General features: G+C 47.1%; 2 protein-coding genes across 2 annotated transcripts in view; one reads left to right on the forward strand and one right to left on the reverse strand.

The window, feature by feature from the left end:
• PEAK1 (pseudopodium enriched atypical kinase 1) overlaps positions 1–8,390 on the forward strand; it is a 9,424-nt gene extending 1,034 nt beyond the window's left edge. The window contains exons 1-4 of the mRNA XM_085849893.1: positions 1–1,024; positions 1,199–1,495; positions 2,367–2,729; positions 7,370–8,390. The exon at positions 1–1,024 is cut by the window's left edge and continues 1,034 nt beyond it. Coding sequence (XP_085706019.1) covers positions 248–1,024; positions 1,199–1,495; positions 2,367–2,729; positions 7,370–7,732 — 1,800 coding nt within the window. The 5' untranslated portion in view covers positions 1–247 and the 3' untranslated portion in view covers positions 7,733–8,390. The remainder of the gene's footprint in view (positions 1,025–1,198; positions 1,496–2,366; positions 2,730–7,369) is intronic.
• Positions 1–27,757, reverse strand: part of LOC147015284 (uncharacterized) — a 444,530-nt gene that overhangs the window by 110,400 nt on the left and 306,373 nt on the right. The gene's annotated exons all lie outside the window — the stretch shown is intronic.

The following is a 27,757-nucleotide window of genomic DNA, read 5'->3' on the forward strand; positions in this document are numbered from 1 at the left end:
AACGGGAGGGGTAGATGGCGATGCAAGATGAACAACTGGAGAGACAGAGAAGAAGATGTAGGGACAAGTGACTAATTTCACTATTTATTCTCTTTTTTTCCACCATATACAAGACCAACCCAGGACCAATTGCACCCCAAAGAAGCAAGAGCAACAACTGCATCAGCGAAGGGGAGTCGAGGACTCGATTGCCTTTGGGGGTCCTTTTGAAGTGGTGCATCGTGATGACCTCTTGAGTAACTCTGGAATGGTAGTGAATGATGATTCAAATCCACCTCCTTTGCCCAAGAAGCAACGGACATTGCTGAGTGGAGCAGAATCGGACCGTGTCTCGGTTGGCCTGACGCTGTTAAATCCTCTGTACGTTATGGAAGCGACGAAACCATCTCCAGCAGTGCCTTTTAAGATCTCCCGGGGTTTGAGGAAAGCAACGAAATGTGAAACTTGGGAACACATCCCAGGGAGTGAGGATAACAAGGGAAGCACTGTCAGTAAAACAGAAGTAGAAGGAAGCTCAGAGCATTTCGTGATGGGAAAAGGAAGTGCAAGCAGCAAGGAGCCAAACCGTTCTTGCGTCAAATTCTCCGAGAAACTGATGGAGGCTCAGAGTTTCCCTTCTTCTCCGTCACAAAAGCATAGCTCGTTGCTTTGCTGTAGTGTTACTCAGCTAGCCACTGCTGAGGATTGTGCTACCCAGGGGTTGCTCGATGAAAAGTCCAAGGAAAATTGGAACGTTGAAGCTGGTGCATGGGGTGCAGCATCGCCCGATCTGGAAGATGTATCTCGACAAGGAAGGGATGAGGTGCTGGACCATCTCGGTGTGCTTTATACCCACACACTGTGCATTCTTGGTGCACACTGTGAGGAAAAGTTACTGCAAGGTCAGCGGCAGCAGCTGCGCTTTGGCGTAGATAGCTGGTCAGGCTTCAAACTGACGAGTGACCGACCATGCTGCAACGCAGGCGATGCCATCTACTATACAGCAACCTACGCAAACGATTGGGACAACCTGTATGCCGTCAAGGTAGGTGACGGGCAACGTACGTGCAACCGAAAGAGAAACATGCTTCATCAGCACTGTTGAAAAACTTGATCGTTTTGACTTCATTATTTCCCCCCTTTTCACGTATTGTTTTGGGGTATTGTAATGTGATTGAAATTTTACTTCACACTGACGATTCTGTTTTCTTTGCGACAGATTTGTAAGATAGAGGGGAAGGACTCGCAGCAGCAGTACTACCACAGCCTGTCTGTGCGGCAAAGCCTACCCCTGAACTTCAATGTCCAGCAAGACTGTGGGCACTTTGTAGCTGATGTACCTCGAAGTCTATTGCCAAACTACAGCCACAGCCAAACTGAGGAGAGTGACAAAAGTGTCGGAGGACAGAGTCGCGTGGTAGTCATAACGAGGGAAGTTCCCCGATGCACCGTTGCTGACCTGGTACACGAAGGTGCGGAGCTGCACCGTACACTGCCTCAACAGTACGAGCGGCAGGTTGGTGGTTTTTATTTTTCATGATTGCTCGCTGTACCTTCCTGTCCCTTCGCTGATGGTTTAATCAAAAGACAGCGTATTTCACTTCACAAACACCGCGTTCGATTTGTGAATCAAAATGAGGATGTAAAATGAAGTGAAACGCGTGAAAAAAAAAGTTTCCTTTATAACGCATAGTTGTTGCTGCTGTCATTGGTGTTTCACCAGCATCGCGGTGTTTCAGCAGCAGGCCGATTCATTAATGTATGCGCCGTCCCTCGGATGGACGTTAAATTGGGCATCCCTTCTGCCGGCATTAGTTGGTGGACGTTAAAGATCCCACGGTGTCCTTTGCGAAGAGTGGGCCACTGGTATGAAATTAGGTGAATAAATTTCCTTTCCGGGAGATATTGTACGTAAACAACGTCTTCCTTTTTATTTCCCGACAATTTCAATGTTTTGTTTTTTTTTCCTTTTTATCCCCCGCCGCGCGGCGGAAGGGGGATATTGTTATCACCCCGGTCGTCCGTCCGTCCGGGCGTCAACATTTATAGGTGTGAGTGCGATAACTCATAAACTGTTCGCCATATCGATTTGTAATTTGAGTCACACATGTACCACCTGAAAAGGAAGAACCCTAATTATTTTGGGCGTGGCCGGATCCAAGATGGCCGACTGGGACGGCCATCTTGAAAAAAATGTTTTTTGTAATAAATGGAAAACCGCTTATCTGATTTCAATTATTTTTCAATGGCAAGGGCTTCTCCATCTCTCATGGTATATTTTTGTTTCAGCCACATAGGAATAATTGAAATAAACACTGGCATTATTGATTTGTTTGCTGAACCAGATGAAACTCTTCCAAAAGGTGCCGGTGCTCTTTATCCTGCAGGTTTGCCTGTTGCTGCTGCAGCTGTGCTGTGCATTGGAGCACCTCAAGAGGAACCACGTGTCGCACAGTGACCTGCGTATGGAAAACTTGCTGCTTGTGGCCAGTCCAGGATACCCGAGTCCCGGAGAGACGCCGCGCCTTCTTGTCAGCAATTTTTCACACGCGAAACAGCAGGTGCGTGGAGGGTCGACAGGTGGCGAGGCATGGCGGGCTGAGGCTCGTCTGGCACCTGAGCTCACAGCGGCCAGCCAGTACCGCAAGTTGGACGAGTTCCAAACTGGCATCCTGGTGTACGAGTTGCTGCATTTACCGAACCCTTTTGCCGAATGCCCAGAGCTGAGACAACATGAGTATAATCCACAGGCAAGTCGATGAGCTTTACCCTTTGCAAAAATCCACTGTGGCAAATGTCTTATCAATCTCTTTTATCTGCAGTTTTTGTCATCATTTATTGTCCTTTATCAGGGGATGGGGGAAGGTGGTTTGTTAAATCAGGCCAGACCCCCCCCCCCCAAACACTCACTTTTCACCTCAACACCTCCCTCTGTCCTACGCTAAAGTATAAGCAGGAAATGGACAAATTTACAAGTCGCATTTGATCCTGGGGTTACCATATCATGAAGCAAGTGCTCTGAGGGAATGCCAAACCGACTAACAGGTTGTACAGGTATAGCCAAATATTATCTTCTTCTTCTTCTTCTTTCAGCAAGCTCCCGTTAGGGGTCGCCACAGCGGATCAACCGTCTCCATTTCGCTCTATCCTCCACATCTTCCATTGACACTCCAACCACCCGCATGTCCGCCCTCACCGCATCCATGAACTTCTTCTTTGGCCTTCCTCTTCTCCTCCTGCCTGGCGGCTCCATCTTCAACATCCTTCTCCCGATATACTCCGCTTCCCTCCTGTGCACATGTCCAAACCATCTCAATCTCGCCTCTCTCACTTTGTCTCCAAACTGTCCTACCTGCACAATCCCTCGAATATACTCATTTCTTATCCTGTCCATCCTCGTCATTCCCAACGAGAATCACAGCATCTTTAACTCTGCCACCTCCAGCTCCGCTTCCTGTCTTTTTGTTAGTGCCACCACCTCCAAACCATACAACATAGCTGGTCTCACTACCGTCTTATATACTTTCCCCTTCACTCTTGCAGCTACCCTTTGTCACAAATCACTCCTGCAACTCTTCTCCACCCACTCCATCCTGCCTGCACTCTCTTTTTCACTTCTCTCCCACACTCTCCGTTACTTTGGACAGTTGATCCCAAGTATTTAAACCCATCCACCTTCCCCACCTCAACTCCTTGCAACCGCACCATACCACCACCCTCCCTCTCATTTACGCACATGTACTCCATCTTACTCCGACTGACTATCATTCCCCTTCTCTCCAGTGCGTACCTCCACCTCTCAAGGCTCGATTCAGCCTGCTCCCGACTCTCCCTACAGATCATGATGTCATCCGTGAACATCATAGTCCATGGAGACTCCAGTCTGATCTCGTCCGTCAACCTGTCCATCACCATTGCAAACAGGAAAGGGCTCAGAGTCGATCCTTGGTGCAATCCCACTTTTACCTTAAACCGGTCCGTCATTCCTACCGCACACCTCACCGCTGTCACACTGTCCTCATACATATCCTGCACCATCTTCACATACTTCTTCACCACTCCCAACTTCCTCATACAATGCCACAACTCCTCTCTTGGCACCCTATCATAAGCTTTCTCTAATTCCACAAACACACAATGTAACTCCTTCTCGCCTTCCCTATACTTCTCCATCAACATTCTCAAAGCAAACATCGCATCAGTGGTGCTCTTTCCTGGCATAAACCCATATTGCTGCTCACAGATCGTCACCTCTCCTCTCAACCTAGCTTCCACTACTCTTTCCCACAACTTCATGGTGTGGCTTCACAACTTTATCCCTCTGTAATTTCCACAGCTCTGCACATCACCCTTATTCTTGAAAATCGGAACCAGTACACTTAATCTCCACTCCTCCGGCATCCTCTCACTTTCCAAGACTTTATCAAACAATCTGGTTAACAACCCCACTGCCATCTCTCCTAAGCACTTCCATGCCTCCACTGGTATATCATCTGGGCCAACCGCCTTTCCACTTTTCATCCTCTTCATAGCAGTCCTCACTTCATCCTTACTGATCCACCGCACTTCCAGATTCACTATCTCCACCTCTTCCAACCTTCTCTCTCTCATTTATCAGCTCCTCAAAGTACTCCATCCACCTTCTCAACACACTCTCCTCGCTCGTCAGCACATTCCCATTTGCGTCCTTTATCACCCTAACCTGCAGCACATCCTTCCCAGCTCGGTCCCTCTGTCTTGCCAATCGGTATAAATCCTTTTCCCCTTCTTTTGTATCCAACTTCTCATGCAGCTCATCATATGCCTTTTTCTTAGCCTTTGCCACCTCTCTCTTTGCTTTTCGCCGCCACTCCTTGTACTCCTGCCTACTTTCTTCATCTCTCTGACTATCCCACTTCCTTTTCGCCAACCCCTTCTTCCTTATACTTTCCTGTACTTCCTCGTTCCACCACCAAAGTCTCCTTATCTTCCTTCCTCTGTCCAGATGTCACATCAAGTACCTTCCTAGCTATCTCCCTCACCACTTCTACTGAAGTTGCCCAATCATCCCACCCATCTTTACCACCATCCAACACCTGTCTCACCTCCTCCCTAAATTTCACGCAACAGTATTCCTCCTTCAGCTTCCACCATCTTGTCCTTGGTTCAGCCCTCACTCTCTTCCTCAACCTCGCCTCTAAAGTCATCCTACAGACCACCAATCGATGCTGTCGAGCTTCACTCTCCCTTGCCACCACCTTACAGTCTCTAATCTCTTTCAGGTTGCATCTCCTGCTTAAGATGTAATCCACCTGTGTGCACTTTCCTCCACTCTTGTATGTCACCCTGTGTTCCTCCTTGTTCTTGAAATATGTATTTACCACTGCCATTTCCATTCTTTTTGCAAACTCTACCACCATTTGCCCTTCCACATTTCTCTGGTTGAGACCGTACCCACCCATCACCTCCTCATCCTCTTTATTCCCTTCCCCAACATGCCCATTGAAATCTGCTCCAATCACCACTCTTTCATCCTTGGATACACTCTCCACCACTTCATCTAACTCACTCCAGAAATCTTCTTCATACTCCATCTCACACCCCATATGTGGGGCATATGCACTGATGACATTCATCATCACCCCTTCAATTTCCAACTTCACACTCATCACTCGGTCAGACACTCTCCTCACCTCCAATACCCTCTTGACATAATCTTCCTTCAGGATTACCCCGACACCATTTCTCCTCCCATCCACACCATGGTAGAACAGTTTGAAACCACCTCCAATGCTCCTAGCCTTACTCCCCATCCACTTGGTCTCTTGTACACACAGTATGTCCACCTTTCTTCTCTCCATCATATCAGCCAACTCTCGCCCTTTGCCAGTCATCGTCCCAACATTCAGAGTTCCAACTCTCACCTGCACACTTCTACCCTTCCCCCTCTCCCACTGCCTCCGGACTAGCCTTCCCCGTCTCCTTCTCCTCCTTTGCCCAGCAGTAGCACAATTTCCACTGGTACCCTGCTGACCACCGGTACCGGTGGCGGTCGTTGGTAACTCGGGCCTCGACCGATCCGGTATGGAAATTCGTTTTGTTGTCCGCATAATTATTTGGCATAGGTTTTTACGCCGGATGCCCTTCCTGACGCAACCCTGGTCGCCTCTTACGACACACAGGGATATGGTACACCTATTCTAACCGGGTCATACACCCTATTCTAACCGGGGTATAGACAAATATTATGTGTGCAAATCATGGCACAGCCAAATGAAAGTTAAAAAACATGTCATGAAAAGTGTTATCTTGTTCCGTCAAGTCGTGTCCGACTTCTGGTGACATTCATGATCAGGTTTCTCCAAACATCCCTATCCTGCACTGCTTCCGGAAAGCTCCGGCAGAAATAGCTTGGTCGCAGCTTTTACCCTACCCGTCCAGCAAGTACAAGGTCTGCCTCTTACTGGTCGATTCATCCAGACTTTTGTTTTCTGCATGCCTGATGTGTCCCAAGTATGACAGTTCCTGTTTTAGCATCAGCGCTTCTCATGTACATGGTGGTCTAATTTTTTTTTCAAGCAGCCATTTGTTCTACTTAGTGCATGGGAATTTTACCATTGGTCTCACGCAGCACATTTCAAAATTGTCAATTTTCTTCCCTTTGCTGGAAGGTCCTAAGACTTGGTTACCTTAGCGTAGAGCAGCTCCGTGTAGCGTTTGCACGAGAAGCGACTGACCAAACGAGTGTGAACACTCGACAAGATGTGCGTGTGCTGCAGGGGAATCTCCGTCCCTTTTATCTCCAGGTAGATTATTGTGAGCTGAACTTTAGCAGTGATGCAGCTCTTCCTAACTCGTACCACCTTTTAATCCTAATCTTTACTTCACTCACAAATAAAACCTTCAGTGTCCCCAACTTTCCATAGTGGAAACAGCAAAATAGAAAAAAAAAGAATTCCTTTTTGTGTATATGTATGCATCGTCCCTTAAAGTTTTATTTACAAGTTTCTTCATTTTTCCTCTGTCATGAAAAACATGCACAGATGCTCTGCATAAAAGAGGTGAGGAGGGTTTAAAAATAACGACTGATTACATGATATGTCGATGGACCCTAAGGTGATGGCGAAACATTTACGAAACTTAATATGGTCTGGTTTTTATCTTCCCCACCCCACCTTCCCCACCATGATGCCAGTTTACCATGCAATGCAATCCCAGTTGAAATGAAACCCTGGCTTTGAATCAAACATGGCTAAGAACAGCCAAAGGTCTTGCACAGTAAAAACAAACAAAATAAATCTTTCAGCTGTGAATTTGCTTTGACAATTGAGAAAGCTAACCGAGAGCAAGACTCTCATTTGGGTTTCTTCATTGCCTTGTCCACCTTGCCCATAATTTGTGCACCCACCAGGACTTACCACCTGTACCACTTCTCTCGTCCTACTCGGAGGGTCTCGAAAGGCTCGCGCAGCTCCTGTTGTTGCCCAACCCTCTACAACGCATCCCCGTCGCAAACGCACGGGCAATTCTACAATGCCTTTTGTGGGGCCCTCGTCGGGGATTGCCCCGCCAACTATCCTGGACGGACTCCCAGTGTGCCACGCTACGTCAATGGTTAGATATCATGCGCGGCCGCCTTGTCGCAAAGTTTGCTCGGCAGAAGCTCGAGTCGGATTGCGCTACCAGCTTGGAGGACTTGTTCTTCTGTCAGTATCTCGCTGCAGCCATACCTGAAACCGTCAATGAAGCTTTGAGTTTGCTCGAGCACGAATAACGGAGGAAGCTCAAGACATGTCCACATCTTGCTGGTGCTTTTCCCTTTTTCGGGAAAATGTAATGGAACAATGGTTTGTATTTTATTCTGTGGTTACCTGCCTACCTTTTCAAAAAAAAAAAAATTGGTGTGAAAAGGTTTCATTGTGAAGCCAATTAAACAATTTTGATGTTTGAAAATGGCGATAAGTTTTGTGCCTGACAAACATCAGCGGTGCTGTTCTTAAGTGCCAAAGGGGCTCAAATAGGGAAGCAAATCGAAAGCAAAGATGTGAAAGCAATCCATGAAGCACAATCCAAAATGCAATGCCTGATCAGTACCATACCTGCTTTATTCAACTTAAATATTTTCTTATTAAAAGTGCAGACAATATTATTACTGAAAAAAAACAAAAACAAAACAACAAACATTTAGAATATACCTGTAAGACTTGAAAATTTTACCACTATGCAATGTGAACATCCCTCTGAACCTGTACGAGTGCATTCAGTGTAAACCAAAGCTTGTGGTTTAATCAGCAGGTATGGGACGTGCCGTGAACTTTCACGTGAGACTGGAGCGCAAGTTAACATAAAATGAAGTTATATTATCACTTGCAACTTGTATGCCAATAATTGCACTTTAATTAAACTTGGAGTTTTAGCTCCCTCGTGTTGGATGTTCATGTCTATAAATGCTTCTTCTTCCTTCCATAGTTGACTGGGGGTGTGGTTGCGCTACAGCAGTGCACCCTGCAGATGATGGCAGGAATTTTGCTGTTGTGCTGGCTATGAGTCGCCTATTCTTCATGAAGGCCAACGTGGGACCTTTCACGTCTGCCAACTTGAGCGAGCAGACGATACGCCCAGTTTAACGTCCATCCTTGGGACGGCACAAACATTGATGAATCGCCCTGCGTGTGAAACAAGGATGGCAGTTGAGAGATGAGATGGGCTTCAAACCAAGGCCACACAGCATGGGCAAGTGTGAATAGCTCGAGGCTTTCCCACCAGCACCGGTGGACATGCTGTTGTACATTCATACACTTCATGTGTGTAGAGAGAGAGAGAGAGAGAGAGAGAGAGAGAGAGAGAGAGAGAGAGAGAGAGAGAGAGAGAGAGAGAGAGAGAGAGAGAGAGAGAGAGAGAGAGAGAGAGAGAGAGAGAGAGAGAGAGAGAGAGAGAGAGAGAGAGAGAGAGAGAGAGACAGACACAGAGAGAGAGAGAGAGAGAGAGAGAGAGAGAGAGAGAGAGAGAGAGAGAGAGAGAGAGAGAGACTGAGTGAGTGAGTGAGTGTTAGACTGAGTGAGTGAGTGAGTGAGACTGAGTGAGAGAGATTGCGAGTGAGTTTGTGAGAGTGTGACTGACTGTGTGAGTGTGTGAGAGTGAGTTCGTGAGAGTGTGACTGACTGTGTGAGTGTGTGAGAGTGAGTTCGTGAGAGTGTGACTGACTGTGTGAGTGTGTGAGAGTGAGTTCGTGAGAGTGTGACTGACTGTGTGAGTGTGTGAGAGTGAGTGTGAGTAAGTGAGAGTGTGAGAGAGTGAGTGAGAGTTGGTTCATGAGAATGTGAGGGAGTGTGATTGTGAGTATGAGTGAGTGAGTGAGAGTGAGTTTGTGATTGAGTGAGTGTCAGAGTTTGAGTGAGAGTAAGTGAGTTAGTGTGAGTGTGAGAGCATGTGACTGAGTGAGAGTGAGACTGAGTGAGTGAGAGTGTAAGTGAGTGAGAGTGAATTAGTGTGAGTGAGTGTGAGAGAGTGAGGGTGTGGGTAAGTGAGAGTGAGTGTGAGAATAAGTGAGTGTGAGAGAGTGAGTGTCAGAGTGAGTGAGTCTGAGTGTGAGAGTGTGAGTTAGTGAGAGTGAGTGGAGTAAGTGAGTGAGAGAGTGAGTTAGTGCGAGTGTGTGTGTGAGTGACAGTGTGAGTGAGGGCGAGTGTGAGAGAGTGAGTAAGTGAGTGTGAGTGTGTGAGTGACAGTGTGTGAGAGTGAGGGTGAGTGTGAGAGAGTGAGTGAGTGAGTGAATTTGTTTGACTGTGTGGAAGAGAATGTGAGAGTAAGTGAGTGAGTGAGTGAGAGTGAGACTGAGTGTGTGAGAGTGAGACTGAGTGTGTGAGAGTGATTGTGAAAGAGTAAGAGTGTGTGAGTGAGAATGTGTGTGTGTGTGTGTGTGTGTGTGTGTGTGTGTGTGTGTGTGTGTGTGTGTGTGTGTGTGTGTGTGTGTGTGTGTGTGTCAGTGAGATTGAATAAGTGTGAGGGAGTGAGTGTCAGAGTGAGTGAGTCTGAGTGTGAGTTAGTGTGAGTGAGTGAGTGAGTTAGTGTGAGTGTGTGAGTGACAGAGTGTGAGGGTGAGGGTGAGTGTAAGAGAGTGAGAGAGTGAGTGAGTGAGAGTGAATTTGTGTGAGTGTGCGGGAGAGAATGTGAGTGAGTGCTAGTGTGAGTGAGTGAGTGAGAGTGAGTGTCTGAGTGTGTGAGTGAGTGAGAGTGAGTTAATGTGAGAGTGAGTTAATGTGAGAGTGAGTTAATGTGAGAGTGAGTTAATGTGAGAGTGAATGTGAGTGAGAGTGAATGTGAGTGAGAGTGAATGAGTGTGAGAGTGTGTGAATGAGAGTGAGTGATTGAGTGAGTGTGAGAGTGAGAGTGAGTAAGAGAGAGTGAGTTTTAGAGTAAGTGAGTGAAAGTGAATTACTGAGAGTGAGTGTGCGTGTGTGAAAGTAAGAATGAGTGAGTGAGAGTGAGTGAGAGAGTGTGAGAGTAAGTGACAAAGTGTGTGTGAGTGAGAGTGAATTTGTGTGTGAGTGTGAGAATGAGTGAGTGAGTATGAGAGAAAGAGTGAATTAGTGTGAGTGAGTGAGGGTGTGGGTAAGTGAGTGTGTGAGTGAGTGAGTTAGTGTGACAGAGTGAATGACAATGAGTGTGTGTGTGTGTGTGTGTGTGTGTGTGTGTGTGTGTGTGTGTGTGTGTGTGTGTGTGTGTGTGTGTGTGTGTGTGTGTGTGTGTGTGAGTGAGACTGAATGTGAGTGAGAGTGAGTTCGTGTGAGAGTGTGAGTGAGAGTGAGTGAAAGTGAGTTTGCGAGAGTGTGACTGAGTGAGTGTGAGTGAGAGTGATTGAGTGTCAGAGTGAGAGTGAGTTAGAGAGTGTGTGTGTGAGTGAGAGTGATTGAGTGTCAGAGTGAGAGTGAGTTAGAGAGAGTGTGTGTGTGAGTGAGAGTGATTGAGTGTCAGAGTGAGAGTGAGTTAGAGAGAGTGTGTGTGTGAGTGAGAGTGATTGAGTGTCAGAGTGAGAGTGAGTTGGAGAGAGTGTGTGTGTGTGAGTGAGAGTGATTGAGTGTCAGAGTGAGAGTGAGTTAGAGAGAGTGTGTGTGTGAGTGAGAGTGAGTGACAGAGTGTGTGGGAGTGAGTGAATTAGTGTGAGTGAGAGTGGGTGTGAGAGAGTGAGTGTCAGAGTGATAGTGAGGGAGTGAGTGAGTGAGTGAGAGTTAGAGTGAGTGAGTGGGAGTGAATTCGTGAGAGTGAGTGTGAGTGTGTGAAAGTAAGAATGATGAGTGAGTGAGTTTGAATGTGTGCGGGAGTGAATGTGAGAGTGAGTGGGTGTGAGTGAGTGAGTGTGAGTAATTGAGTGTGAATGAGTGAGAGTGAATTCCTGAGAGTGGGAGTGAGTAAGTGTGAGAGAGTGACTGAGAGTGTCAGAGTGAGAGTGAGTGAGTGTGTGAGTGTGTGAGAGTTTGAGTGAGTGTGAATGTGAGTATGTGAGTGTGCGTGAGTGAGTGAGAGAGTGAATTAGTGTGAGTGAGAGTGTGCGGGAGTGAATGTGAGAGTAAGTCAGTGTGAGTGAGTGAGTATGAGAGTGAGTGACAGTGAATTAGTGTAAGTGGGTGTGAGAGAGTGAGAGTGAGTGAGAATGAGTGAATGATTGAGTGAGCGAGAGTGAGAGTGTGAGTGAGAGTGAATTAGTGTGTGTGAGTGTGTGTGAGAGTGAGTGACAGAGTGCGAGCATGAGTGTGAGAGAGTGAGAGTGAATTTGTGTGAGCGAGTGAGGGTGTGAGAGAGTGAGTGTCAGAGTGAGTGGGTCTGAGAGAGTGTAAGAGAGAGAGGGTGAGTGAGAATGAGTGAGTGTGAGAGTGAGTGAGTGAGAGTGAGTTAGTGTGAGTGAGTGAGAGTAAGTGAGTGATTGATTGTGAGTCTGAGTGTGTGAGTGAGAGTGAGAATGAGTGAGTGTGTGAGAGTGTGTGAGTTAGTGTGTGTGTGAGTGAGAGTGAGTGATGAGAGTGTGAGTGAGTGGACGAGTGAGCGTGCATTTGTGTGAGTGAGAGTGTGCGGGAGGGAATGTGAGTGAGAGTGAGTGAGAGTGTGTGAGTGAATGAGTGAGAGTGTGTGAGTAAGTGAGTGAGAGTGTGCGGGAGTGAATGTGAGTGAGTGAGTATGAGAATGAGAGTGAGTGAGTTTGAGAGTGTGTGAGTGAGAGTGAAAGAGTGAGTGTGAGTAAGTGAGTTTGTGTGAGTGAGTGAGAGTAAGTGAGTGTGAATGAGTGAGAGAGTGAGCACGTGTGAGTGTGTGAGAGTGAGTAAGTGAGTGAATGTGAGTGTGTGAGTGAGTATGAGAGTGTGAGTGAGAGTGAGAGTGAATTTGTGTGAGTGAGTGAGTGTGAGAGTGAGAGAGTGTGAGTGAGAGAGTGAGTGAGAGTGAATGTGTGAGAGAGAGAGAGAGAGTGTGTGAGTGTGAGTGATGAGAGTGTGAGTGAGTGTAAGAGTGAGTGAGTCAGTGAGTGTGTGAGTAAGAGAGAGTGAGTTAGTGAGAATGAATTAGTGTGAGTGAGAGTAAGAGTGAGTGAGTGAGTGTGAGTGATGAGAGTGTGAGTCAAAGTAAGTGAGTGAGAGTGTGTGAGTGAGTGAGTGAGAGTGTGTGAAAGTGAGTGACAGAGTGAGGAGAGAGGGGGGAGAGAGGGGAGAGGGGGAGAGAGGGGAGAGAGGGGAGAGAGAGGGAGAGAGGAGAGAGGGGAGAGAGGGGGAGAGAGAGAGAAGGGGGAGAGAGAGAGAGAAGGGGGGAGAGGAGGGAGAGAGGGGGGGTGAGAGAAGGGGGGGAGAGGAGGGAGAGAGGGGGGGTGAGAGAAATAAAGAAGAGGGAGAAGAGAAGAGAAGAGGAGAGGAGAGAGGGAGGGGGGTGACGTGGATTTCTACCCTCGAACCGCGTCGTGATCGAAAGGATTCTTTAGATTGTTGAGGGATCTTGACCTCCTCGAGGTTTCAACGTCTAGCCGACTCAGTGTTGCATGTATCGGGATAAAATAAACCACAGAAGTCCAGTAATAATCAATGTCCACAAGGAGTTCTTTCTTCTGTACCATTTATTTGCTGTCCCTCAGATCATCCTCCCCTCCCCATATATCCATTCCATTTTATAAGCAGAGAGGGCTTTTGATCGCAAGAACAGAATGCACAGCTTATCAGCCTGGTCACCTTGTACTTGCAGAAAACCCAAGCAATGTCCAAAGTGTCAAAGAAAGACAAGATTATAAGTAGGTGGTCGGCCTTAACAACTAAATAGTAGAACAGTAGAGGAAAAAACACAAACACCTTGACCTACTCAGACTGAGGCAAAGGTTTCTTGTCTAGAGAGTAATAATTTCCCCAACACTCCCCCCTTGTTGCCTAAAAAGGCAACACTAGTTAAGTTTAACGATATATATTTTCTCTTCACTTGGAAATACATTCTCTCTTGCGTTTGAGTGTGCCCATTTTCTTGGGTAGTCACATCCCCCCTTTTCCCCATCCTAGAGCTCAGTCCCTTAGCCTTTCCTGTCCCGCAAGCCAGGTGGCTTCATGTGGTTGTACAGCTTCGGACCTGGTTGAGGTTCCGGTAGGCCCCTAGGCCGATAGAAGATAAGGCTACCCGTTGGGCTGCACAGCTGATTTTCAACAACCTATTTCGGGAACAAAGCAGATGAGCAAGAGTGGATTGACAATTCCCGTGAATATTGAACACATTCATTTGCGTGACAAAGTGACAAAGTGTGTGTGAGTGAGAGTGAATTTGTGTGTGAGTGTGAGAATGAGTGAGTGAGTATGAGAGAAAGAGTGAATTAGTGTGAGTGAGTGAGGGTGTGGGTAAGTGAGTGTGTGAGTGAGTGAGTTAGTGTGTCAGAGTGAATGACAATGTGTGTGTGTGTGTGTGGTGTGTGTGTGTGTGTGTGTGTGGGTGTGTGTGTGGGTGTGTGTGTGTGTGTGTGTGTGTGTGTGTGTGTGTGTGTGGGTGTGTGTGTGTGTGTGTGTGTGTGTGTGTGTGTGTGTGTGAGTGACTGAATGTGAGTGAGAGTGAGTTCGTGTGAGAGTGTGAGTGAGAGTGAGTGAAAGTGAGTTTGCGAGAGTGTGACTGAGTGAGTGTGAGTGAGAGTGATTGAGTGTCAGAGTGAGAGTGAGTTAGAGAGAGTGTGTGTGTGAGTGAGAGTGATTGAGTGTCAGAGTGAGAGTGAGTTAGAGAGAGTGTGTGTGTGAGTGAGAGTGATTGAGTGTCAGAGTGAGAGTGAGTTAGAGAGAGTGTGTGTGTGAGTGAGAGTGAGTGACAGAGTGTGTGGGAGTGAGTGAATTAGTGTGAGTGAGAGTGGGTGTGAGAGAGTGAGTGTCAGAGTGATAGTGAGGGAGTGAGTGAGTGAGTGAGAGTTAGAGTGAGTGAGTGGGAGTGAATTCGTGAGAGTGAGTGTGAGTGTGTGAAAGTAAGAATGATGAGTGAGTGAGTTTGAATGTGTGCGGGAGTGAATGTGAGAGTGAGTGGGTGTGAGTGAGTGAGTGTGAGTAATTGAGTGTGAATGAGTGAGAGTGAATTCCTGAGAGTGGGAGTGAGTAAGTGTGAGAGAGTGACTGAGAGTGTCAGAGTGAGAGTGAGTGAGTGTGTGAGTGTGTGAGAGTTTGAGTGAGTGTGAATGTGAGTATGTGAGTGTGCGTGAGTGAGTGAGAGAGTGAATTAGTGTGAGTGAGAGTGTGCGGGAGTGAATGTGAGAGTAAGTCAGTGTGAGTGAGTGAGTATGAGAGTGAGTGACAGTGAATTAGTGTAAGTGGGTGTGAGAGAGTGAGAGTGAGTGAGAATGAGTGAATGATTGAGTGAGCGAGAGTGAGAGTGTGAGTGAGAGTGAATTAGTGTGTGTGAGTGTGTGTGAGAGTGAGTGACAGAGTGCGAGCATGAGTGTGAGAGAGTGAGAGTGAATTTGTGTGAGCGAGTGAGGGTGTGAGAGAGTGAGTGTCAGAGTGAGTGGGTCTGAGAGAGTGTAAGAGAGAGAGGGTGAGTGAGAATGAGTGAGTGTGAGAGTGAGTGAGTGAGAGTGAGTTAGTGTGAGTGAGTGAGAGTAAGTGAGTGATTGATTGTGAGTCTGAGTGTGTGAGTGAGAGTGAGAATGAGTGAGTGTGTGAGAGTGTGTGAGTTAGTGTGTGTGTGAGTGAGTGATGAGAGTGTGAGTGAGTGGACGAGTGAGCGTGCATTTGTGTGAGTGAGAGTGTGCGGGAGGGAATGTGAGTGAGAGTGAGTGAGAGTGTGTGAGTGAATGAGTGAGAGTGTGTGAGTAAGTGAGTGAGAGTGTGCGGGAGTGAATGTGAGTGAGTGAGTATGAGAATGAGAGTGAGTGAGTTTGAGAGTGTGTGAGTGAGAGTGAAAGAGTGAGTGTGAGTAAGTGAGTTTGTGTGAGTGAGTGAGAGTAAGTGAGTGTGAATGAGTGAGAGAGTGAGCACGTGTGAGTGTGTGAGAGTGAGTAAGTGAGTGAATGTGAGTGTGTGAGTGAGTATGAGAGTGTGAGTGAGAGTGAGAGTGAATTTGTGTGAGTGAGTGAGTGTGAGAGTGAGAGAGTGTGAGTGAGAGAGTGAGTGAGAGTGAATGTGTGAGAGAGAGAGAGAGTGTGTGAGTGTGAGTGATGAGAGTGTGAGTGAGTGTAAGAGTGAGTGAGTCAGTGAGTGTGTGAGTAAGAGAGAGAGTGAGTTAGTGAGAATGAATTAGTGTGAGTGAGAGTAAGAGTGAGTGAGTGAGTGTGAGTGATGAGAGTGTGAGTCAAAGTAAGTGAGTGAGAGTGTGTGAGTGAGTGAGTGAGAGTGTGTGAAAGTGAGTGACAGAGTGAGGAGAGAGGGGGGAGAGAGGGGAGAGGGGGAGAGAGGGGAGAGAGGGGAGAGAGGGGAGAGAGGGAGAGAGGGGAGAGAGGGGAGAGAGGGAGAGAGAGGGAGAGAGGGGAGAGAGGGAGAGAGGGGGGAGAGAGAGAGAAGGGGGAGAGAGAGAGAGAAGGGGGAGAGGAGGGAGAGAGGGGGTGAGAGAAGGGGGGAGAGGAGGGAGAGAGGGGGGGTGAGAGAAATAAAGAAGAGGGAGAAGAGAAGAGAAGAGGAGAGGAGAGGAGAGAGGGAGGGGGGTGACGTGGATTTCTACCCTCGAACCGCGTCGTGATCGAAAGGATTCTTTAGATTGTTGAGGGATCTTGACCTCCTCGAGGTTTCAACGTCTAGCCGACTCAGTGTTGCATGTATCGGGATAAAATAAACCACAGAAGTCCAGTAATAATCAATGTCCACAAGGAGTTCTTTCTTCTGTACCATTTATTTGCTGTCCCTCAGATCATCCTCCCCTCCCCATATATCCATTCCATTTTATAAGCAGAGAGGGCTTTTGATCGCAAGAACAGAATGCACAGCTTATCAGCCTGGTCACCTTGTACTTGCAGAAAACCCAAGCAATGTCCAAAGTGTCAAAGAAAGACAAGATTATAAGTAGGTGGTCGGCCTTAACAACTAAATAGTAGAACAGTAGAGGAAAAACACAAACACCTTGACCTACTCAGACTGAGGCAAAGGTTTCTTGTCTAGAGAGTAATAATTTCCCCAACACTCCCCCCTTGTTGCCTAAAAGGCAACACTAGTTAAGTTTAACGATATATATTTTCTCTTCACTTGGAAATACATTCTCTCTTGCGTTTGAGTGTGCCCATTTTCTTGGGTAGTCACATCCCCCCTTTTCCCCATCCTAGAGCTCAGTCCCTTAGCCTTTCCTGTCCCGCAAGCCAGGTGGCTTCATGTGGTTGTACAGCTTCGGACCTGGTTGAGGTTCCGGTAGGCCCCTAGGCCGATAGAAGATAAGGCTACCCGTTGGGCTGCACAGCTGATTTTCAACAACCTATTTCGGGAACAAAGCAGATGAGCAAGAGTGGATTGACAATTCCCGTGAATATTGAACACATTCATTTGCGTGACAAAGTGACAAAGTGTGTGTGAGTGAGAGTGAATTTGTGTGTGAGTGTGAGAATGAGTGAGTGAGTATGAGAGAAAGAGTGAATTAGTGTGAGTGAGTGAGGGTGTGGGTAAGTGAGTGTGTGAGTGAGTGAGTTAGTGTGTCAGAGTGAATGACAATGAGTGTGTGTGTGTGTGTGTGGTGTGTGTGTGTGTGGTGTGTGTGTGTGTGTGTGTGTGTGTGTGTGTGTGTGTGTGTGTGTGTGTGTGTGTGTGTGTGTGTGTGTGTGTGTGTGTGTGTGTGTGTGTGTGTGTGTGTGTGTGTGTGTGTGTGTGTGAGTGACTGAATGTGAGTGAGAGTGAGTGAAAGTGAGTTTGACTGAGTGAGTGTGAAAGTGAGAGTGCGAGAGTGTCAGAGTGAGAGTGAGTTAGAGAGAGTGTGTGTGTGAGTGAGAGTGATTGAGTGTCAGAGTGAGAGTGAGTTAGAGAGAGTGTGTGTGTGAGTGAGAGTGATTGAGTGTCAGAGTGAGAGTGAGTTAGAGAGAGTGTGTGTGTGAGTGAGAGTGATTGAGTGTCAGAGAGACAGTGAGTCAGAGGTGTGTGAGTGAGAGTGATTGAGTGTCAGAGTGAGAGTGAGTTAGAGAGAGTGTGTGTGTGAGTGAGAGTGATTGAGTGTCAGAGTGAGAGTGAGTTAGAGAGAGTGTGTGTGTGAGTGAGAGTGATTGAGTGTCAGAGTGAGAGTGAGTTAGAGAGAGTGTGTGTGTGAGTGAGAGTGATTGAGTGTCAGAGTGAGAGTGAGTTAGAGAGAGTGTGTGTGAGTGAGAGTGAGTGACAGAGTGTGTGGGAGTGAGTGAATTAGTGTGAGTGAGAGTGGGTGTGAGAGAGTGAGTGTCAGAGTGAGAGTGAGTGAGTGAGTGAGTGAGAGTTAGAGTGAGTGAGTGGGAGTGAATTCGTGAGAGTGAGTGTGAGTGTGTGAAAGTAAGAATGATTGGGTGAGTGTGAGAATGAGTGAGTGAGTGTGAATGTGTGAGTGAGAGTGTGCGGGAGTGAGTGAATTAGTGTGAGTAAGTGAGTGTGAGTTAGTGTGAGTGAGAGAGTGAGTGAGTGAATTAGTGTGAGAGTGAATGAGTGAGTGATAGTAAGTGAGTGTGATTGAGTGAGAGTGAGTGAGCATAAGTGAGTGAGTGAGAGTATGCATGAGAGTGGATGTGAGAGAGTGAGTGTGTGTGAGTGAGTGATTGAGTGAGAGTGAGTAAGAGAGTGAGTGTGCATGAGTGAGTGTGAGTGTTTGAGTTCGTGATTGTGAGTGAATGAGAGTGAATTTGAGTTTGCGGGAGAGAATGTGAGAGTGAGTGAGAGTGAGAGAGTGAGTGTCTGAGTGTGTGAGTGAGTGAGAGAGTGTGAGTGAGAGTGAGTTAATGTGAGTGTGAGTGAGAGTGAATGAGTGTCAGTGTGAGTGAGTGATTGATAGTGAGTGAGAGTGAGTGACGAGTGAGTTAGTGTGAGTGAGAGTGAGTGACGAGTGTGTGAGTGAGGGTGAGTGTGAATGGGTGAGTGAGAGTGTGTGTGAGTGAGGGTGAGTGAGAGTGTGTGGGAGTGAGTTAGTAAGTGAGTGTGAGTGAGAGTGTGTGAGTGAGTGAGAGTAATTGTGAGAGAGTAAGTGACTGAGTGATGAGAGTGTGATTGAGTGTGTGTGTGAATAAGAGTAAGTGAGTGAGTGTGAGAGAGTGAGTGTCATAGTGAGTGGGTCTGAGTGAGTGAGTTAGTGTGAGAGAGTGAGTGAGAATGAGTGAGTGTGTGTGTGTGTGTGTGTGTGTGTGTGTGTGTGTGTGTGTGTGTGTGTGTGTGTGTGTGTGTGTGTGTGTGTGTGTGAGAGTGAGTTAGTGTGAGTGTGAGTGAGTGTGCGTGCATGAGTGAGAGTGAGTTAGTGTGAGTGAGTGTGCGTGCATGAGTGAGTGAGAGTAAGTGAGTTAGTGTGAGAGTGTGTAAGAGTGAGTGAGTGAGAGTGAGAGTGTGTAAGAGTGAGTGAGTGAGAGTAAGTGAGTGAGTGAGAGAGTGTGTAAGAGAGAGTGAGTGAGTGAGAGTCAGAGAGAGTGAGAGTGAGTGAGTGTGAGTGAGTGAGTATTAGAGTAAGAGTGAATTCATGTGTGTGTGTGGGTAAGTGAGTGTCAGAGTGAGTGAGTTTGAGTGTGTGAGTGAGAGGGTGTGAGTGTGAGTGAGTGAGTGTGAGTGTGCGTGAGTTAGTGAGTGAGTGTTAGAGTGAATTCGTGTGAGTGAGAGTGTGCGGGAGTGAGTGTGTGTGACAGACTGTGTGTGAGAGAGTGAGTGAGTGATAGTGAATTTGTGTGAGTGAGTGCGTGCATGAGTGAGTGTGTGTGAGTGTCATAGTGAGTGGGTCTGAGTGAGTGAGTGTGAGAGAGAGTGTGAGTGAGTGTGCGTGCGTGCATGAGTGAGTGAGAGTAAGTAAGTGAGTGAGTGTGAGTGAATTTGAGTGTGTGAGAGAAAGAGTGTATATGAGTGAGGGTGAGTGTGAGAGTGTGAGTGAGTGAGAGTGAATTTGTGTGTGAGAGTGAGTGAGTGTGCGTGAGTGTGTGTGAGTGAGTGAGTGTTTGAGTGAGAGTGTGAGTGAGTGAGAGTGATTGACAGTGTGCAAGTGAGGGCGAGTGTGTGAGTGAGAGTGTGTGGGAGTGAATGTGAGAGTGAATTAGTGTGACTGAGGGTGAGAGTGAGGGTGTGAGTGAGTGAGTGAGAGAGTGAGTGTGAGAGTAACTGAGTGTATGAGTGAGAGTGTGTGTGAGTAAGTGAGAGAGAGTGAATGAGTGTCAGTGTCAGAGTGAGAGTGAGAGTGAGAGTGAGAGAGAGTGTGTGAGTGAGTAAGTGAGTGAGTGTGAATGAGTGATTGAGTGAGAGTGAGTAAGAGAGTGTGAGTGAATGTGTGAGTGAGAGTGAGTAAGTGAGAGTGATTGAGTGTGAGTGTGAATGAGTCAGCGTGAGTGAGTGAGAGTGAGAGAGAGTGTGAGTGTATGAGTATGAGTGAGTGAGTGTGAGAGAGTGTGTGAAAGTTAGTGACAGGGTGAGGGTGAGTGTGAGAGAGTGAGTAAGTGAGTGTGAATGTGTGCATGAGAGTGGGTGGGAGTGAATGTGAGACTGAGTGAGAGTGAGTGGGTGTGAGTGATTTAGTGTGAGAGTAAGTGAGTGTGAATGAGTGAGTGTGAATGAATGAGAGTGAATTTGTGTGAGAAAGTGTGAGAGTGTCAGAGTGAGAGTGAGTGAGTGTGTGAGAGTTTGAGTGAGAGTGAGTGAGAGTGTGAGTGAGTGTGAATGTGAGTATGTGAGTGAGTGAGTGAGAGTGAAATAGTGTGAGAGAGTGTGTGGGAGTGAATGTGAGAGTAAGTGTGAGTGAGTGAGTATGAGAGTGAGTGACAGTGAATTAGTGTAAGTGGGTGTGAGAGAGTGAAAGAATTTGTGTGAGTGAGAGTGTGCGGGAGAGAATGGGAGAGTGTGTGAATGTGAGTGAGAATGAATTAGTGTGAGAGTGAGTGAGTTAGTGTGAGTGAGTGAGAGTAAGTGAGTGATTGATTGTGAGTCTGAGTGTGTGAGTGAGAGTGAGAATGAGTGAGTGTGTGAGAGTGTGTGAGTTAGTGTGTGTGTGAGTGAGAGTGAGTGATGAGAGTGTGAGTGAGTGGACGAGTGAGCGTGCATTTGTGCGAGTGAGAGTGTGCGGGAGGGAATGTGAGTGAGAGTGAGTGAGAGTGTGTGAGTGAATGAGTGAGAGTGTGTGAGTAAGTGAGTGAGAGTGTGCGGGAGTGAATGTGAGTGAGTGAGTATGAGAATGAGAGTGAGTGAGTTTGAGAGTGTGTGAGTGAGAGTGAAAGAGTGAGTGTGAGTAAGTGAGTTTGTGTGAGTGAGTGAGAGTAAGTGAGTGTGAATGAGTGAGAGAGTGAGCACGTGTGAGTGTGTGAGAGTGAGTAAGTGAGTGAATGTGAGTGTGTGAGTGAGTATGAGAGTGTGAGTGAGAGTGAGAGTGAATTTGTGTGAGTGAGTGAGTGAGTGTGAGAGTGAGAGAGTGTGAGTGAGAGAGTGAGTGAGAGTGAATGTGTGAGAGAGAGAGAGAGTGTGTCAGTGTGAGTGATGAGAGTGTGAGTGAGTGTAAGAGTGAGTGAGTCAGTGAGTGTGTGAGTAAGAGAGAGTGAGTTAGTGAGAATGAATTAGTGTGAGTGAGAGTAAGAGTGAGTGAGTGAGTGTGAGTGATGAGAGTGTGAGTCAAAGTAAGTGAGTGAGAGTGTGTGAGTGAGTGAGTGAGAGTGTGTGAAAGTGAGTGACAGAGTGAGGAGAGAGGGGGGAGAGAGGGGAGAGGGGGAGAGAGGGGAGAGAGGGGAGAGAGGGGAGAGAGGGGAGAGAGGGGAGAGAGGGGAGAGGGGGAGAGAGGAGAGAGGGGGGGAGAGAGAGGGGGAGAGAGAGAGAAGGGGGAGAGAGAGAGAGAAGGGGGAGAGGAGGGAGAGAGGGGGGTGAGAGAAGGGGGGAGAGGAGGGAGAGAGGGGGTGAGAGAAATAAAGAAGAGGGAGAAGAGAAGAGAAGAGGAGAGGAGAGGAGAGAGGGAGGGGGGTGACGTGGATTTCTACCCTCGAACCGCGTCGTGATCGAAAGGATTCTTTAGATTGTTGAGGGATCTTGACCTCCTCGAGGTTTCAACGTCTAGCCGACTCAGTGTTGCATGTATCGGGATAAAATAAACCACAGAAGTCCAGTAATAATCAATGTCCACAAGGAGTTCTTTCTTCTGTACCATTTATTTGCTGTCCCTCAGATCATCCTCCCCTCCCCATATATCCATTCCATTTTATAAGCAGAGAGGGCTTTTGATCGCAAGAACAGAATGCACAGCTTATCAGCCTGGTCACCTTGTACTTGCAGAAAACCCAAGCAATGTCCAAAGTGTCAAAGAAAGACAAGATTATAAGTAGGTGGTCGGCCTTAACAACTAAATAGTAGAACAGTAGAGGAAAAACACAAACACCTTGACCTACTCAGACTGAGGCAAAGGTTTCTTGTCTAGAGAGTAATAATTTCCCCAACACTCCCCCCTTGTTGCCTAAAAAGGCAACACTAGTTAAGTTTAACGATATATATTTTCTCTTCACTTGGAAATACATTCTCTCTTGCGTTTGAGTGTGCCCATTTTCTTGGGTAGTCACATCCCCCCTTTTCCCCATCCTAGAGCTCAGTCCCTTAGCCTTTCCTGTCCCGCAAGCCAGGTGGCTTCATGTGGTTGTACAGCTTCGGACCTGGTTGAGGTTCCGGTAGGCCCCTAGGCCGATAGAAGATAAGGCTACCCGTTGGGCTGCACAGCTGATTTTCAACAACCTATTTCGGGAACAAAGCAGATGAGCAAGAGTGGATTGACAATTCCCGTGAATATTGAACACATTCATTTGCGTGACAAAGTGACAAAGTGTGTGTGAGTGAGAGTGAATTTGTGTGTGAGTGTGAGAATGAGTGAGTGAGTATGAGAGAAAGAGTGAATTAGTGTGAGTGAGTGAGGGTGTGGGTAAGTGAGTGTGTGAGTGAGTGAGTTAGTGTGTCAGAGTGAATGACAATGAGTGTGTGTGTGTGTGTGTGTGTGTGTGTGTGTGTGTGTGTGTGTGTGTGTGTGTGTGTGTGTGTGTGTGTGTGTGTGTGTGTGTGTGTGTGTGTGTGTGTGTGTGTGTGTGTGTGTGTGTGTGTGTGTGTGTGTGTGTGTGTGTGTGTGTGTGTGTGTGAGTGAGAGTGACTGAATGTGAGTGAGAGTGAGTTCGTGTGAGAGTGTGAGTGAGAGTGAGTGAAAGTGAGTTTGCGAGAGTGTGACTGAGTGAGTGTGAGTGAGAGTGATTGATTGTCAGAGTGAGAGTGAGTTAGAGAGAGTGTGTGTGTGAGTGAGAGTGATTGAGTGTCAGAGTGAGAGTGAGTTAGAGAGAGTGTGAGTGAGAGTGATTGAGTGTGTGTGTGAGTGAGAGTGATTGAGTGTCAGAGTGAGAGTGAGTTGGAGAGAGTGTGTGTGTGAGTGAGAGTGAGTGACAGAGTGTGTGGGAGTGAGTGAATTAGTGTGAGTGAGAGTGGGTGTGAGAGAGTGAGTGTCAGAGTGAGAGTGAGGGAGTGAGTGAGTGAGTGAGTGAGAGTTAGAGTGAGTGAGTGGGAGTGAATTCGTGAGAGTGAGTGTGAGTGTGTGAAAGTAAGAATGATTGAGTGAGGGTGAGTGTGAGAATGAGTGAGTGAGTGTGAATGTGTGAGTGAGAGTGTGCGGGAGTGAGTGAATTAGTGTGAGTAAGTGAGTGTGAGTTAGTGTGAGTGAGAGAGTGAGTGAGTGAATTAGTGTGAGAGTGAATGAGTGAGTGATAGTAAGTGAGTGTGATTGAGTGAGAGTGAGTGAGCATAAGTGAGTGAGTGAGAGTATGCATGAGAGTGGATGTGAGAGAGTGAGTGTGTGTGAGTGAGTGATTGAGTGAGAGTGAGTAAGAGAGTGAGTGTGCATGAGTGAGTGTGAGTGTTTGAGTTCGTGATTGTGAGTGAATGAGAGTGAATTTGAGTGAGTTTGCGGGAGAGAATGTGAGAGTGAGTGAGAGTGAGAGAGTGAGTGTCTGAGTGTGTGAGTGAGTGAGAGAGTGTGAGTGAGAGTGAGTTAATGTGAGTGTGAGTGAGAGTGAATGAGTGTCAGTGTGAGTGAGTGATTGATAGTGAGTGAGAGTGAGTGACGAGTGAGTTAGTGTGAGTGAGAGTGAGTGACGAGTGTGTGAGTGAGGGTGAGTGTGAATGGGTGAGTGAGAGTGTGTGAGTGAGGGTGAGTGAGAGTGTGTGGGAGTGAGTTAGTAAGTGAGTGTGAGTGAGAGTGTGTGAGTGAGTGAGAGTAATTGTGAGAGAGTAAGTGATTGAGTGTGTGTGTGAATAAGAGTAAGTGAGTGAGTGTGAGAGAGTGAGTGTCATAGTGAGTGGGTCTGAGTGAGTGAGTTAGTGTGAGAGAGTGAGTGAGAATGAGTGAGTGTGTGTGTGTGTGTGTGTGTGTGTGTGTGTGTGAGTGAGTGAGAGTGAGTTAGTGTGAGTGAGTGTGCGTGCATGAGTGAGTGAGAGTAAGTGAGTTAGTGTGAGTGTGTAAGAGTGAGTGAGTGAGAGTGAGAGTGTGTAAGAGTGAGTGAGTGAGAGTAAGTGAGTGAGTGAGAGAGTGTGTAAGAGAGAGTGAGTGAGTGAGAGTCAGAGAGAGTGAGAGTGAGTGAGTGTGAGTGAGTGAGTATTAGAGTAAGAGTGAATTCATGTGTGTGTGTGGGTAAGTGAGTGTCAGAGTGAGTGAGTTTGAGGGTGTGAGTGAGAGGGTGTGAGTGAGAGTGAGTGAGTGTGAGTGTGCATGAGTTAGTGAGTGAGTGTTAGAGTGAATTCGTGTGAGTGAGAGTGTGCGGGAGTGAGTGTGTGTGACAGAGTGTGTGTGAGAGAGTGAGTGAGTGATAGTGAATTTGTGTGAGTGAGTGCGTGCATGAGTGAGTGAGTGTGTGTGAGTGTCATCGTGAGTGGGTCTGAGTGAGTGAGTGTGAGAGAGTGAGTGAGTGAGTGTGCGTGCATGAGTGAGTGAGAGTAAGTAAGTGAGTGAGTGTGAGTGAATTTGAGTGTGTGAGAGAAAGAGTGAGGGTGAGTGACAGAGTGTATATGAGTGAGGGTGAGTGTGAGAGTGTGAGTGAGTGAGAGTGAATTTGTGTGTGAGAGTGAGTGAGTGTGCGTGAGTGTGTGTGAGTGAGTGAGTGTTTGAGTGAGAGTGTGAGTGAGTGAGAGTGATTGACAGTGTGTGAGTGAGAGTGTGTGGGAGTGAATGTGAGAGTGAATTAGTGTGACTGAGGGTGAGAGTGAGGGTGTGAGTGAGTGAGTGAGAGAGTGAGTGTGAGAGTAACTGAGTGTATGAGTGAGAGTGTGTGTGAGTAAGTGAGAGAGAGTGAATGAGTGTCAGTGTCAGAGTGAGAGTGAGAGTGAGAGAGAGTGTGTGAGTGAGTAAGTGAGTGAGTGTGAGTGTGAATGAGTGATTGAGTGAGAGTGAGTAAGAGAGTGTGAGTGAATGTGTGAGTGAGAGTGTGAGAGTGAGTAAGTGAGAGTGATTGAGTGTGAGTGTGAATGAGTCAGTGTGGGTGAGTGAGAGAGAGTGTGAGTGTATGAGTATGAGTGAGTGAGTGTGAGAGAGTGTGTGAAAGTTAGTGTCAGGGTGAGGGTGAGTGTGAGAGAGTGAGTAAGTGAGTGTGAATGTGTGCATGAGAGTGGGTGGGAGTGAGAGTGAGTGGGTGTGAGTGATTTAGTGTGAGTGAGTGTGTGTGAGAGTAAGTGAGTGTGAATGAGTGAGTGTGAATGAATGAGAGTGAATTTGTGTGAGAAAGTGTGAGAGTGTCAGAGTGAGAGTGAGTGAGTGTGTGAGAGTTTGAGTGAGAGTGAGTGAGAGTGTGAGTGAGTGTGAATGTGAGTATGTGAGTGAGTGAGTGAGAGTGAAATAGTGTGAGAGAGTGTGCGGGAGTGAATGTGAGAGTAAGTGTGAGTGAGTGAGTATGAGAGTGAGTGACAGTGAATTAGTGTAAGTGGGTGTGAGAGAGTGAAAGAATTTGTGTGAGTGAGAGTGTGCGGGAGAGAATGGGAGAGTGTGTGAATGTGAGTGAGAATGAATTAGTGTGAGGCTGTGAGTGAGTTTGTTGGTAAGTGTGAGTGAGTGTGAGAGAGTGAGTGTCAGAGTGAGTGGGTGTGAGAGAGAGTGAGTGAGAATGAGAGAGTGTGTGTGTGTGAGTGAGTGAGTTAGTGTGAGTGAGAGAGTGAGTGAGAGTAATGAGTGATTGATTGTGAGTCTGAGTGAGTGAGTGAGTGTGTGAGTGAGAATGAGTGAGTGTGTGAGTTTGTGTTTGTGTGTGTGTGTGTGTGTGTGAGTTTGTGTTTGTGTGTGTGTGAGTGAGAGTGAGTGATGAGAGTGTGAGTGAGTGGAAGAGTGAGCGTGAATTTGTGTGAGTGAGAGTGTGCGGGAGTGAATGTGAGTGAGTGAGAGTGAAAGAGTGAGTGTGAGAGAGTGAGTGAGTGTGAATGAGTGATTGAGTGAGAGTGTGAGCATGTGAGATAGTGTGAGTGAATGTGTGAGTAAGTGAGAGTGATTGAGTGTGAGTGTGAATGAGTCAGCGTGAGTGAGTGAGAGTGAGAGAGAGTGTGAGTGTATGAGTATGAGTGAGTGTGAGAGAGTGTGTGAAAGTTAGTGACAGGGTGAGGGTGAGTGTGAGAGAGTGAGTAAGTGAGTGTGAATGTGTGCATGAGAGTGTGTGGGAGTGAATGTGAGAGTGAGTGGGTGTGAGTGATTTAGTGTGAATGAGTGAGTGTGAGTGTGAATGAGTGAGAGTGAATTCATGTGAGAAAGTGTGAGAGTGTCAGAGTGAGAGTGAGTGAGTGTGTGAGAGTGAGTGAGTGTGTTGGTAAGTGTGAGTGAGTGTCAGAGTGAGTGGGTATGAGAGAGAGTGAGTGAGAATGAGAGTGTGAGAGTGAGAGTAAGTGAGTAATTGATTGTGAGTCTGAGTGAGTGAGTGATGAGAGTGTGAGTGAGAGTGAGAATGAGTGAGTGTGTGAGTTTGTGTTTGTGTGTGTGTGAGTGAGAGTGAGTGATGAGAGTGTGAGTGAGTGGAAGAGTGAGCGTGAATTTGTGTGAGTGAGAGTGTGCGGGAGTGAATGTGAGTGAGAGTGTGTGAGAGTGAGTGAGAGTGTGTGAGTGAGTGATTGTGAGATAGTATAAGAGTGTGAGTGAATGAGTGAGAGTGTGTGAGTGAGTAAGTGAGTGAGAGTGTGCGGGAGTGAATGTGAGTGAGTATGAGAGTGAGAGTGAGTTCATCTGCATGAGTGTGTGAGAGTGAGTGTTTGAGTGAGAGTGTTTGAGTGAGAGTGTTTGAGTGAGAGTGTTTGAGTGAGAGTGTGTGAGTGAGTGTAAGAGTGAGTGTGTGTGAGTGAGTGAGAATAAGTGAGTGAGAGTGAGTGAGAGTGTTAGTGAATGTGAGAGTGATTGAGTGCGAGTGTGAATGAGTGAGAGAGAGTGTGAGTGTGTGAGTATGAGTGAGTGAGTGAGTGAGTTTGAATGTGTGCGGGAGTGAATGTGAGTGTGAGTGGGTGTGAGTGAGTGAGTGTGAGTAAGTGAGTGTGAATGAGTGAGAGTGAATTCCTGTGAGTGAGAGTGGGAGTGAGTAAGTGTGAGAGAGTGACTGAGAGTGTCAGAGTGAGAGTGAGTGAGTGTGTGAGTGTGTGAGAGTTTGAGTGAGATTGTGAGTGAGTGTGAATGTGAGTGTGTGTGTGAGTGAGTGTGAGTGAGTGAATGAGAGTGAATTAGTGTGAGTGAGAGTGTGCGGGAGTGAATGTGAGAGTAAGTCAGTGTGAGTGAGTGAGTATGAGAGTGAGTGACAGTGAATTAGTGTAAGTGGGTGTGAGAGAGTGAGAGTGAGTGAGAATGAGTGAATGATTGAGTGAGCATGAGTGAGCGAGAGTGAATTAGTGAGAGTGAGTGTGAGTGTGTGTGAGTAAGAGAAAGTGAGTGTGTGTGTGAGAGTGTGTGACAGAGTGCGAGCATGAGTGTGAGAGAGTGAGAGTGAATTTGTGTGAGTGAGAGTGTGTGAGTGTGAGTGAGAGTGAATTAGTGAGTGAGTGAGGGTGTGAGAGTGAGTGTCAGAGTGAGTGGGTCTGAGAGAGTGTGAGTGAGAATGAGTGAGTGTGTGTGTGAGTGAGTGAGAGTGAGTTAGTGTGAGTAAGTGAGTGAGAGAGAGAGTGTGTGAGAGAGAGAGTGAGTGAGAGTAAGTGAGTGATTGATTGTGAGTCTGAGTGAGTGAGTGATGAGAGTGTGAGTGTGTAAGTGA

Source organism: Eptatretus burgeri, chromosome 12, assembly GCF_056783735.1.
Source record: "Eptatretus burgeri isolate ZD-2024b chromosome 12, Ebu_testis_v1, whole genome shotgun sequence".
Lineage (NCBI taxonomy): Eukaryota > Metazoa > Chordata > Myxini > Myxiniformes > Myxinidae > Eptatretus > Eptatretus burgeri.